At 26.6% G+C, this 13,652-nt stretch overlaps 3 protein-coding genes across 5 annotated transcripts; 1 reads left to right on the top strand and 2 right to left on the bottom strand.

Moving 5' to 3' along the window:
- Positions 1–4,384: 4,384 nt before the first annotated feature.
- On the bottom strand, positions 4,385–6,586 carry LOC128959501 (cell division cycle protein 20 homolog). The gene is made up of 4 exons (XM_054305461.1): positions 5,950–6,586; positions 5,091–5,891; positions 4,891–5,016; positions 4,385–4,823 (listed from the first exon to the last, which is right to left on the bottom strand). Exons 1-4 carry the CDS (start codon positions 6,355–6,357, stop codon positions 4,521–4,523), a joined length of 1,638 nt encoding a protein of 545 aa, XP_054161436.1. The 5' UTR covers positions 6,358–6,586; the 3' UTR covers positions 4,385–4,520.
- A 2,269-nt stretch (positions 6,587–8,855) lies between these two features.
- LOC128960544 (adapter molecule Crk-like) lies at positions 8,856–10,672 on the bottom strand. Of its 2 annotated transcripts, XM_054306657.1 has the most exons (7): positions 10,427–10,672; positions 10,127–10,353; positions 9,845–9,967; positions 9,626–9,779; positions 9,388–9,570; positions 9,093–9,329; positions 8,856–9,027 (listed from the first exon to the last, which is right to left on the bottom strand). In XM_054306657.1, exons 2-7 carry the CDS (start codon positions 10,159–10,161, stop codon positions 8,890–8,892), a joined length of 870 nt encoding a protein of 289 aa, XP_054162632.1. In that variant the 5' UTR covers positions 10,162–10,353; positions 10,427–10,672; the 3' UTR covers positions 8,856–8,889. The 2 variants fall into 2 exon arrangements, with proteins under 2 accessions (XP_054162632.1, XP_054162631.1); XM_054306656.1 differs by having other exon boundaries at positions 10,127–10,672.
- A 16-nt stretch (positions 10,673–10,688) lies between these two features.
- On the top strand, positions 10,689–12,940 carry LOC128960543 (membrane-associated tyrosine- and threonine-specific cdc2-inhibitory kinase-like). 2 transcript variants are annotated; one of them, XM_054306655.1, is made up of 8 exons: positions 10,689–10,890; positions 10,954–11,095; positions 11,163–11,665; positions 11,726–11,924; positions 11,992–12,142; positions 12,245–12,433; positions 12,519–12,783; positions 12,849–12,940. In XM_054306655.1, exons 1-8 carry the CDS (start codon positions 10,804–10,806, stop codon positions 12,882–12,884), a joined length of 1,572 nt encoding a protein of 523 aa, XP_054162630.1. In that variant the 5' UTR covers positions 10,689–10,803; the 3' UTR covers positions 12,885–12,940. The 2 variants fall into 2 exon arrangements, with proteins under 2 accessions (XP_054162630.1, XP_054162629.1); XM_054306654.1 differs by having other exon boundaries at positions 11,992–12,433.
- The last annotated feature ends 712 nt before the right edge of the window (positions 12,941–13,652 follow it).

The raw sequence follows: 13,652 nt of genomic DNA, 5'->3' as shown, positions 1-13,652 counted from the left end.
CAAAAAAACCAAGTTATTTCCCTGTTTTAATAATTTGCGCGATTTAAAAAGTTATGATTATTAAAATAACGTTTGAATAAAATGTATTATTTTAAATTTTAAAAAGTAGCTAAAGTAATAATAATATATCGAAATAAATATTTGTTGATTTTTTACAAAATCTAAAATTAATATTTAAAAATATTACTAAACTGACTGACTAACAAATTCAAATAAATAATTATTTTAACATTAAAATTAAAAATATTACACAATTAATACATATGAAATCAAATGAATATTTAAAGACCTATTGTAAATTAATTACTTATTAAGTATAAATAATTTTTGTTTAAAAAAATATATTCTACATAAAGAAAACAAGTTATTGGACTATAAATTGTTATTTAATTTTCTAGTTTGTAATTTAATTGTTTATATCATATAAATCTTATTTAAATGTAATTTAATTTATTATATAAATGTACGCAAATTAATGAATAAAGAAAGTGATGACAAAAATAATGAATGAATGGAATAGACATATGCTTTGAACCATTAGTTTCTGTTTGTCATCTCTTCTCTCATCCCAATTGTTGTACAACTAATCCAAACAATTATTTATTACACAAAATAATAGCAAAAATAGTTTAATATAAAGTCATTAGTGTTTTAAAAACTTTTCTCCAATTTTGAATTCTTGTAAATATTTATTTATATAATAAATGTTTACTAAATTTTTAAATAAATACTTATTTAAAAAAAAATTATTTTATAATTTATATCAATTATTAAATCTAGTAAATGAAATAAGTATTTCAAAGCACTTATTGTCAGCACTTGTGGTCAACAGATACCAAATGTCTAATCCAGACCTAACACTCCCTAAGATTTAAAACACTTTTAGATTAAATAGAAATTTCTTTCTTAAAAGAAAATAGTTTTAATTTTTTCTGATTTTTGTAAAAAATACACAAATTATTAGAACTTTTTTTTTGTAATATAAAAGTTTTATCCACTTATCTTTTAAGAAAACAGTTTTGTCTGTATTTTTGTGTAACATATTTCCCAAAACAACCATATTTTAATCAATTATAAAAATGTATTGTTATATTTTCAAATTTAATTTAAAGTAATGTTATTTGTATTGAAAAATTTTAATGATTAGTAATAACCGGTAGGTTTTTGTGGACAGGTAGTCGAGTGCTGTGTAAATACATTTTGCTATATGATATGTTATATGGCATCGGGAGGTTAGCTAAATGTGCAAAATTAATACTAATTTTTTGAAATGCAAATTATTTCAAAGTTTTAAATAGTATATAAAATATCTAAAATGCTTTAAGAGTTTAGGCGATTAAATGTGTGATTATTATATTATGAATTATAACAATATTTTATGTTTTTTTGCAAAATATTCTAATTCTCAATAGAAAAGGTCTTTTATAACATTAATAAAAAACAATTTTATTATATTTAGTAGTTATTAAATAAACTAATAATTATAATTATGATTGTTTTATTTTTTAAAAATCTTGCAATAATAAATTTAAACTTTATTATATGAAAACTTTATACATGTATTGTCATTATTTTACAAAAATCATGTATATTTTTTAAATATTTTAAAATTTGCTCCAAAACTATTACAAAAAAATAGGAAAATTTTTTAAGATTTTAATATATATATATATTTCTCAATTATTATTGAAATTTGTCGGAAAATATTTTCAAGAGTGCCTTTTAAATCACGAGTTTCCACAAAATTTGTTGTTGTATTGCATTCACTATTATAAATAGTCATTGCCTTAACTGCGGTGAGAGATGGGAAGCTTGAGGTCAGGTATTATCTCGAGAACCAGTGGTCAGATCTTGCGGTCAAACATATAAAAGTTATTGAGAATAAAAAGTTAGGAACAATTGTATACTTGAACATAATATAGGCCCATAAGAGGGCGCATCACAAAAATATTAAATTTTTTACTTATTTAACTAAATATTTAATTATATTAATTAATTATAAGATTATTATAATTTTCTATTTTGAGTATTTACTAAATTTTTAATAGAATAATAATTAAGATAAAGAAAATATTAATATTCATTGTTATAACTTTTACTTATAACAAGTAATCCTTGAATGAGATCTATAATAATCTTAACATTTTGTTATAAAATAAATTTATGATTAAATATTAGTTATTAATTTTAAAAAATGATTAAAAGTACTTATTTACGTCTTATATAAAAATACTTTTTTGCAGTATTCATGTGTAGATATGGACATTGATTTTTTTTTTAACTTTATTCTCAACAACTTTTATATATTTGACCGCAAGATCTGACCACTGGTTTTCCAGATAATCATTGATTGCAATTTTTTTAATACTAAATTTTCATGTTTTATTTTATTTGTGCGCCCCTGGTGATTTACTAGAAATTTTGAAACAATAATAAATTGATCCAATATTTAGTGAAATACAAACCAAAAAACTATAACTCTATTTATAATATTTGAAAACATTATATCGATTGGTCAGACATTGGGGATCAGCATTGCTTCCGACTCTAATTACTTGAATATATACTTAATTTCCTTTTTGCCATATATTACGAATCGACGATCTGATACTTATCGCATGGAAAGGCAAAACTACAAAAGTATAAGCATTTTAGTTGAACACCAAATGTCTAATCCGTTAATAACAGAAACGATATAACATTGGGAACTGTAGGTCAAAACAAAATAAACTAAATGTACGAAATATATTGCATATCAAACCTAAGCCTAATTGCACCCAAAAGGCTTTGGGCTACAAATCTTAGATATCGTACAATCAATACCTTGACATTAGTCAGTCATACTATCACTTGATTTACTTTTTACTTTATATAAAAGGATTTAATTTTAGTTTATATCCACCACTAGAGTATTGTTACTCTTATGACATGTAAAATGCAAATTAAATAATGTATACAAAGAAATAGTCGGTCAATACTTTCTTCATTTTTATATTTATATTATATATTATATAACTGAAAGTACATTACTATATGTTTATTCAATTATGTAATGAATTCCTCACAAGAAATTGTATTCATATTATTAGAGTATGAATTGAGAGCAATAGATGCTATGTTTGATTGTTTGGCAAATATGACAACAATTTAATCCCATATCACCCCAAAGCTATTAATATCAAAGAACTATTGATTGAAAATACTAAATTTGAACACATTATTCAAACTAATTGTCAAAAATATATTTATTATATATATATATGAATATACATTTTGACAAATATTTTAAATAACTATAGAATCTATAATAGAGATTATTGATAACTACTTATAATGGTATGATATACAGTATAATACTAAATACTGTTTACAAAATATCATATTATGTTTTAAATTTGATTTAATTCGTAATTTTGAGTTTACTTTTATTACAAATTAATCAAAATTGTAAAAACAACGACTTATAGGATTAAACCATTCGTTTATAAAAATTTGTAATTATTTGTTATTTCATATGACATTAATCACCTATTTTTATGTCATACAACTTGACTACAGCTCCGGGCGTTTGCCATCTAATCAATGCTTTAATTCACAAAAACATCATTTCATAAATCTTTTTTGCTGTAAATCCTCTGAAATGTTTTGCTTTCAGTTTATTTATTTAATACACAATTCAGTAATACTACATAAACAGGTAGTCTCTAAAAATTAAATCAATAAAACAAACCTATACTCTAACTTACATGTATTTATTTAACATTAATGTTATGTACTGATTAATACATGTAATGTCTGTAAATAAATTTTGTAAAGTGTCAAACAAGTGGTCAGTTTTGTTTTCAGTTAATTGTTTTGATGAAAACAAATTTATTGACAAATTCAATAGACTTTATATTAAATTAGCTATTGATATACTATAATTGCGTTATTTGAATAAATTATGCTAACAATAATTTAATTTACAATACATGCAATACATTAATATTACATTACAACAATTGACGCAATATTACAATAATATTATCAATGAGTCGATAAGTTAAGGATTAGTATTTTGCTATAATTCATTGCACTAATTGAAGACAACTATCCATTTGTGTTAATGAAAATAAATTGTCAGATATTAACTAAATATCTCAATAATTGATTTATTAACTGTAAATATGAATATAAATTATCTTTTATTTTTTTAATCACTATTTTTGGACAAAAACTTCTAAAGTTAGATTGTTTTCAATAAATTCAATAAATGATTTCTTTATTTTTACAATTACGGTAAATATTCCACTTATAATTACCCGTAAATAAGGTTTACTGTAACTATATAGTATTATTCAAAGTTGTTAAATAACTGAATTTTATTGTAAATATAATTAAGTACACTGAAACTATTAATTAAAAATAAATGATATAAAGATTAAAAAATGAATATAAATAAAAGTTTAGTGATTCGTTTAAATTGAGTAAATATATATTGAAATGTCAAATCATTTGAAAAATATTATCATAAATAATAGTCAACGAATCGTTAATCGCAATGAATTATCAATAAGTTTAGTATTAGTGCCGTAATTCACTTTCTTTTTCTTTTGCGGATCAATTTGAAAGCATTCCCAGAAGCGAAGTGTCTCATCTGCGCCAACCGACGCCACTGTACTGCCGTCAGGGCTCATAACCAATCCCAATACTCGTGCCGTATGTCCTGTCAATTCAGCTACTTTTGCGAGACCCGGATATTTCCAAATAATTAATTCATTGTTTGAGTATCCGTGAGATGATATCAATTCTTTGTAATCTTTAGACCATAAAATTGACGAAACCTTTGAGTATAAAAATAAAAAATTATAATTTTTATAAATCATTTCAAATTACTGTAAATTAATTTACCTGTGATTTTGCATCAACAGTATATAGATTGGTACCATTTTGACAATTCCAAATACGGATAGTTCGGTCAGCAGTTCCGCCACCACTGGCCAAACAACTTGGTCTCCACGGACACCACGCGAGGGCCTGTTTAATAATAATTAGTATTATAGAAATTTTAAAAAAATATTTAATAAATTAAAATGAATTATATTCCTAACCTTAACAGCCGCTTGATGTTCAGTAAATGTAAAAACAGGTTTATTGTCAGAATTGGATGACATATTGTTTGACCAAATTTGAATTGTATTATCGTTGCCACCACTGGCTAAATATTGACCTCCTGGTGACCATTTAAGACCACAAACTTCTTGATTATGACCATTATAATTAGATACTAAATGATTGGCTACTCGGACATCGTTATTATATATATTGCCAGTTTTGGTGCCACCACTTATAATATATGAGTTCCAACTCATACTACCGACACGTCCCGAACCAGTTTTCATTGTTCTCAGTCGTTTGACTCTATCTGTGTCCCAAAGTTGGATATCTCCTTCACTGGTACCGATTGCTAGATGGTTGCCCTCCTCTATCCATGAAACAGAAGCGATATACTGTTCCTCATCTAATGTCATCAAATTAGTGATATCTCCAGTGTTTGCGTTCCACAAATATATTTCTCTCATAAGAGCCACCGCTAAGATGTTGGAAGCGTTCCAATCAATTAACTGCAAATAATAGTCATTTTTGACGTCCGGCGCATCCAATATACGTTCGGGTTGTGTCGGGATATATCTCTGACTTTTCTTTGTCGAAGAACTGCATTTACTCGAACTGTACAACACTTTCAAATTGTTTGATTGTCCTTCAGCTGCAATCGGAGCCTTATTCTGGTAACACATTATCCTAAAGTTAGACAGATCTCCGACCAAATTCTCACTAATAGCCGCTTGATTTGAATTACTTTGAGTGTTGGGATCAGTGTCCTGACAATCGTTCTCTTTGCTGTTCATTATCTGTTCAAAAATAAACAAATTAGTCATTGCTTTGTGTGAGAAATAATAATAATAATACCAAATAATGACTGATATCTGCATTCATGGCATTTCTGTTGGGAATGAAACGGTCGGCACCATTGCAGGGTGTCTTCGGTGTCTTACATTTATTAGTACTATTACATTGCTTTAGTGTGTGTGCGGGAGTCCTATTAGGTGTGGCCCTATTAGTGGGTGTCTTGTTAGGTGTTTTGCTGCCATTTATTATTTGGTTGGTATTATTTGTCGAGATATTAAGTGATAAATTGTTCATTGAATCGATGGCACAATTCAGATGAAGTGAAGCATTCAGTGAGTTGTTGACACTGGATGTCGACGTCTCTAACCTCTTGCGTTGCCATCGGGCCAGTGGTGCGCCAGTGATGGCACTGTCCATCATTGTCTGCGCCAATCGGATCTGATTTTCAACTTCAAAGTGATTGTTCATTGCATACAATATATCAATTGTGAGTCTTGTGACCAAACAAATGGTGCGTCCAATCAATTAGTAAACAAAAAGTCATCAATTTTTTCAATTATTAAATTAATTATAATTTATAAGTAAAAGCAATGTTTGTCACTATTTATACACTATTTATACACACATTTAAATGCAGTTAATATTGAGTGTTATTAAAGCTAACGATATTTAAATTTAAAATCATTGCTTACAGTCATCTGATTGGTCACTGTGTTAAATGTATAACGCATGCGCTTTCATGTATTAATTATATTACAATTTATACTTTTAAATCTATACTACAGATTGTATTACATTATATTATATTAATATTAAATATTACTAATTAATAGTTATAATTATTAACATTACTGTAAATACTATACAATATATTAGTAATATTATATTACTATAACTTATAAGTCTATAACTATTACTAGGGTTAGATCATATTCCTTCTCTCAATTTATATTCCCAAAATTCCTTATCTTCCCTACACCTGGAAATTCCTACTGAATTTATTTCCTTGTGTTACCACATATTAAGCTCTAAAAACACATTTTATTATAATGTTTAAAAACAAATATATTAAACAGTGAGAGAAAATAGACAACTTTTGGACAATAAAAAAAGGGACGGATTTTTATCGAACCCTAACTACAAGTATTATTATTAATATTATTATTATTATAATAAGTACAATACAGTACAATGTACTGTAATTTACAATAATATTAGTATTCAATTACATAGTAGTACTCTGACAGTACAGTATGTAAAATGTGTACTACATTTGCTATAATTAGTGTTGGTAATTTTTCGCAATTCAATTTTCGATTGACGCTATAGCGGAAAATTGCTTGAAATTGCGCGAATGAGGGAATGTATAAAAATTAACTTTGACAACGTTAAAAATTTTGTTTACAATATATTAAGAGAATTTACTAATTTATTATTATTTTTACATGGTTTTTAGATGGCAACATTTTATGATAAAATAATTAAATTTTATATAATTAATTTATGTTTTTATTCATATTGCTTTGCCATTTAAATTTTGTTAATTTTTTAAAAATTATAAATTTTTCTATGTTACAATTGTGATTTTCGCAATCGAGCTTTTTGCAATTGCGGCAATTTCACGCAATTTCCGAGCAATGCAATTGCGCATTTTGCAATCGGTACATCACTAGCTATAATTATAAATTTAGTCTACTATACTATACTGTAGTCTAATTAATTATAACAGAACACAATTAAATATACTGTAATCTACTATTTAAACAATGGTACATGGTCAATTAAAATGTCAATGTTAAGAATCAAATTATAAAACAATATTTAATTACAAATTGTAATTTACAATAGAGTTATAAATTGATTAAATAAATTTTGTAGAAAATGACAATTTTTTAATTACCGTAATTTAATTATTACTAAATTATGACATATAATACATATATAATTTATTATAGAATATACTGTAGATATTAATATAATTTTTATTTTAATTGTATTAATGTTTATCTAAGATTTTATTTGGTGGTAAAGCATAATACATAAGTTATACACATATATGTACTTTAATTGTGAATTTAATTGATTAACATTTTATTTATTATTTATAAATATTTTTTACAGAAAAGCTCTCAGTTTATACAATACTTTAACAATAATTGTTTAGTTTCTAAAGTCAGAAATCACTTATAAATATTTAAAATCATTTATAAAAGTCCTATATTTAAGGTTAAGAATAAAACAAAAATATATTAAAGATCTTATAAAACAATAAATAATTTATTACAATTATTAAATACAATTAAATAGATTTTTATTAATTTTTGTAGTATTTAATTTATGAAAGTTTTGAGTGAAAATGTTTAAAATCAAGTGATAGATATTAAAAAAGTTTTACATTTGTTTAATGATTAGTACTATTTTTGATACGAGCCATGAGTTTATAAGTGGTTTCAGAACTCAATTATTGGGAATATACTGTAATTTTTCCTAAGTTTAGTCAATTTGCAAATTTCATTGTAATTAAAAATCAAATTAGTTTTTGAGTTATTATACAATGAGTAGAAATAACTTACCAATAAGTTCACTATAAATGAGGCACTAATTCATTTAATTATCTTATAATACAATATAAAATTTAAAAATAGTCTAAAAATCAATTATATGTATAAAAAACTTTATTCAAATACTGTACTAAATAAAAACAATGACTTATTTAAAAAATTAAATTATTATTGATGTAGTAATCCATTTAAAAATAACAATCAGTTCTAAAAACAACATAATTATAAAAAATTTACTTAATTTACATTATGTTTTCAATAATTATATTGTAGTAATGAGTAATGAAATTCGTGTCAATTTTGATGATTTAAAAAATGCATTCTTTATAAAAATGTATTAAAAATGATTAATAAATGAAGAGATTTTAAAAACGTAGTTTGACTATACATTTACATTACAATTATTAAATTATTTTTACTTAATATAATTATTTATATATTAAGAGTTATTGTCGTCGTCAAGATTATCGTCGATGAAGTCCACGTGAGTAAATGGGAAGTGACCCACCTTTCCATTGAGTTCCCCCTCCCACTGACCATTGATGTTAGTTTTGGTCACTTTAATAATATCACCCTTCTATAGACAGATAGATAATGTTATCAATTATCGGTAAATCATATTATCACTAAATAAAGACATACTTCTAATTTCAACGCTGTCTTGTCGTAAGCATTCGGTATTCTCTGTTTGTTGACGACAGCCATCGCCGGTAACTTTCGTTGAATATGAATATTAGGAGTTAAATATGTTTTTGGTTCCGATGATCGCATATTAGAATTTGAATGACTAGTATTGCAACTATTGTTCGTATTGTTGTTGTCCAATGCAGAAGACCATACATTTAGTTGACCATCAGTCGTATGATTGCTATCATCTATCTATTAAAAAGTCAATATATTGTATGACAAAAGCAATCAAATAATATAAAATTCTTACTGATTCAACGTATGGCACGGGTATGGACCCAGTTTTGCCTATACTATTGCGAGCTGTCCACCACTGGTCTTCATCTTTGGAAATAATTACCAAAACTTCATTCTTCTTGAATGGCAGATCATCCGAATCACCGCTTCCTTCGAAGTCATATTTAGCTCTAACCCTTTCCACTCGTTTGGATGCCTATCCATCATATTTTACCATATGATTAGCAGTAATAACAATTTTTCAAACTTACGGGTCTTATTAGAGGTGTTGTATCTAAATAATGAAGTTTATAAAAGTTTAGAAGAGCCGGTACATCGGGAAACATCTGGTCACCGATCCTGAAGCGGGTCTCCGAGTTTGACTGTAATTTGTTTATTATATAATGACTCACTTTATTGTCCTCTCTATTAAATTAATGACAAATTAATGTAAGACATAATATCATCAGTTGATGTTGTGATGTCTATACCTCACACACAGCACGAGATCGCCGACTATTGTCGTACTATTCCTGACTAAGAAGACTCCGGTCTCGTTCTCAGACATCAACACATTTGTTGCCTCACTTCTGTTCATTGGCCCGAAGTACCAACTGATCCAATAAACAAACAAAAAGATTATCAACAAATGTCTCAATTTAAACAATTAGTTATTAAATGACAAAAATTGTCTAAACATTGGTTATTGAGAATCAATAGACAATTGTCTCATCATTTTAATGATAAATTAATTGATAAAACAAAATAAATACCTATTTTTGTCGTACGGATCAAAATTTGCTGCCATTTGTTGACAATTATTGCTTACAATTGATTTTAATTAAATAATTTAATCAAATATTTGGTCAGAAATATTAGTTATTATTTGATATAAAATATTTGTTTTTAATTTGATTATCACTTAAATTAAAGGCAAATAAATGTATTAAAAGACAATTATAGTAATCATTGAAATGACTGTAACTGAGAGTCACTTTTCCTGCGGATATTAATAGCAATTGAAACACACATTAAATATACATTAAATACATATTAAATGTCATATGATATACATTATGAGTGAATGATTGAATCAAATGAGTTAGTCTTCAAACGTATACATTGTTGACAACAATGGCATCACTTATGATATGACCGACACTTGTTGTCACTGTTTGACCACAAAGTCATAGCATTCATAGCAGTCATACACACAAACAGTCCAAACATTGACAACCAATGGACACATCGATCGCAATAATCGAAGCGATAGTCAACCGATAGTATCGTATGATTGCAATCAATATATAAATATAAAAATAATGTTTTGTTTGTGTGTTGTGTTGTGTTTGAAACCAATGGCTTAACATTTGTGTGATTGCATTGATTGCATGTGTTATATGTGTTGTTGTTATTATTGTTGTTGTGGTTGCGGTTGACATCACTAATCATGTCATCTGTCAATCCATATCCAGCATCACCTTTAAGACCAGTTCCCCAGTTCTTTGAGTCGAACAACTCTTTTACAACCAAAAAGGTTTGTCTACCAAATGCTTAATATAATTAAATGAATGATATGATTGACAATTGATATAATCAGGAAAGGTATAGTTCGACTCCCTGTCCAAAGAGAGTACCTCCGAGACCTCCATCCAAGACTGTCCCCCCTATCAGTCGTTTCTTTGCTCAACCCAAACATCAAACGGCACAAGCGATCAGTTTCAAGGAAAACAGCGACATATGTAAGACATAACATATTTATCACTGATTTGCGATAATTTAATGATTAATGTATTGATTTGTCTTAAGCTCTTAGCAAACATTACGACTCAAGTCGTGAAGAGTCATACTTTGATCAATGTTTTATTGTTGAGAAAAAGATAGGAAGCGGTTCTTTCGGTGATGTTTTCAGAGTTAAAAGTAGAGAAGATGGCAAATATTATGCAATTAAAAGGTCTCGCGAGAGGTTTAAAGGCAAATCAGATCGCGAGAGGAAGTTAGAGGAAGTCTGTAAACACGAACAACTCCCTAAACATCCCAATTGTGTCCGACTATATAAAGCTTGGGAAGAAAGACAACATCTTTATATTCAGACAGAGTTATGTGAAACGAGTTTAAGTGACTTTACGGAAGTTAATCACGAAATTCCTGAACATATTGTTTGCAATTATTTTGTCGATTTGCTTAAAGCCGTCGGACATCTTCACGATCACAATCTAATGCATTTAGATATAAAACCCGATAATATTTTTATTTCTAGGGATGGTTTGTGCAAATTAGGTGACTTCGGACTTGTTCTTGACCTCAACAAAGTAAATGATTAAAAAATAGTTTTAATTAATTTATATATTATTATAAATTTCCATTTATAGTATGACTCTAATGAAGCCACTGAAGGCGATCCTAAATATTTAGCCAAAGAGTTAATGTCCGGTCATTTTACAAAAGCCGCTGATATATTCAGTTTAGGCGTTAGTATACTTGAAATTGCCTGTGATTTAGACCTACCTTCTGGTGGAGAAGTTTGGCATCAACTCAGGGATGGAAAGATACCCGATATACTTCTAAGTGGTATTAAATGTTTAATTGGATTTTTGTAAATTATTGTAATTTAATAATTGTTTTAATTTTTAAATAGGAATTAGTACGGATTTAAGGGAAATTATAAAAGATATGATGAATCCAGACTATAGGCTCAGGCCATCAGTGGATCAATTGTTAAATCACCCTTTTATAAGGAGAATAGAGCGCTCACGTCGATGGAAACTTAGGGCTAAAAGAAGTTTGAAGTTAGCCTACGATTTAATTAATTGGTTTTATCACTATTTAATGAAGACATTTATCCTTATTTGTTATCCATTCAAATATTTATATCAATCATTCATCAAAAGGCCGACCGACACATCATTTGTAAAGTCTCCAAATAATTCGCTTAATATATCACACAATGATTTTGACAACTATTCCGATGACGATATGTTTGAAACGAGTTATCTTTCAGTGTTAGACAATTCGTTGGACAAATCATCTAATTTTGAAGATAAACACTCATCTCCTGATAATTCTTTTGATAAGATTAGGTAATATAATACTTATTAAATATCAAAATTAATTACCGGTATTTATATCTTAAAAATTATTATTGAAAAACATTTTAATTTAAAGCAAACGAAAGTTTTGTTCGACATCTGTCGTAAATCGAAGAAAAACTGGTTTTGATCTTTCGTTTAGATCTCCTTCATTTGCTACCAGTTCTCCCATTCAACGTATGTATAACACGACACTTCCCGACAGTCCGACATTGTTTAGAGAATCGTCTATAACTTGCAAACCATTAATCAGTCAAAAACTGAATTTTGACGACCAATCTGGAGATGAATCCTCCGATTGCGATAAAATACATCAAATCGGACCAAAAAATTTATTGAGTGTATGTTTTAATTAAGTAATAGTTAATAAAAAATTAATTTTAATAATTTTGATGTTTTTTTACAGACATTTGATGAAATAGAAAACGACTCGAGTGACTGATAGTGCCTTTACATTGATTTATATTTTCATTATTTTGTCTCATTTATCACATTTTTTATGAATTAGCTTTTTGTCATTCATTGACCATTAATTCAATATAAATATATATTCATCATTCAGATAATTGCCAATCATAATCATGTTTTGTATATTTTTTAATTTATGTGATTTCTATTTAACAAAATGTTATAATTGTAGCGATTTTTATAATTACATTTAAAATACGATATTATTCATGTATTAACGACATTACTTTGTGAAATAAAATTTATAATTCTCTAATAAACAAATTATAATTATCTAATTTGTATATAATTACAATTTTTAAGCATTTACTAGTATATGCTGTATACTACTGAGTAATATAATTAATACTGAATATTACAACAATTTATAATTTAAATTTTCATTTCAGATATTTAACAATTTTTTTTCCATTATTTTAATAGATATTTAACTAATTAAAGTATTTATTAGTATTTTTCATGTTTATTGAACCAAACTATTAATAATCAATATTTATAAAAATTTATAATAAAATAATTTTATTAGTTTTTATGTTGCATTCAAATACTGTAAGTCCGTGGATATAAATTTGAATGATTTTTCATTATTTTTCATCAAAAATGCAGTATTAATACTGTATTAATCAAACTTATGGTTTAAAAATATATATCATCTAGCTCAAATAGACTGTTACAAGTTTAGTTTAATTAAGTACTACAGTATAAAATTTATCTAACTTAATACTATATGAAATAGGTTATT

This window comes from Oppia nitens, unplaced genomic scaffold (assembly GCF_028296485.1).
Source record: "Oppia nitens isolate AA-2021 unplaced genomic scaffold, nextdenovo-longstitch-racon4-pilon3 scaffold4_pilon_pilon_pilon, whole genome shotgun sequence".
Lineage (NCBI taxonomy): Eukaryota > Metazoa > Arthropoda > Arachnida > Sarcoptiformes > Oppiidae > Oppia > Oppia nitens.
This window is presented reverse-complemented; position numbering and strand designations above follow the sequence as displayed.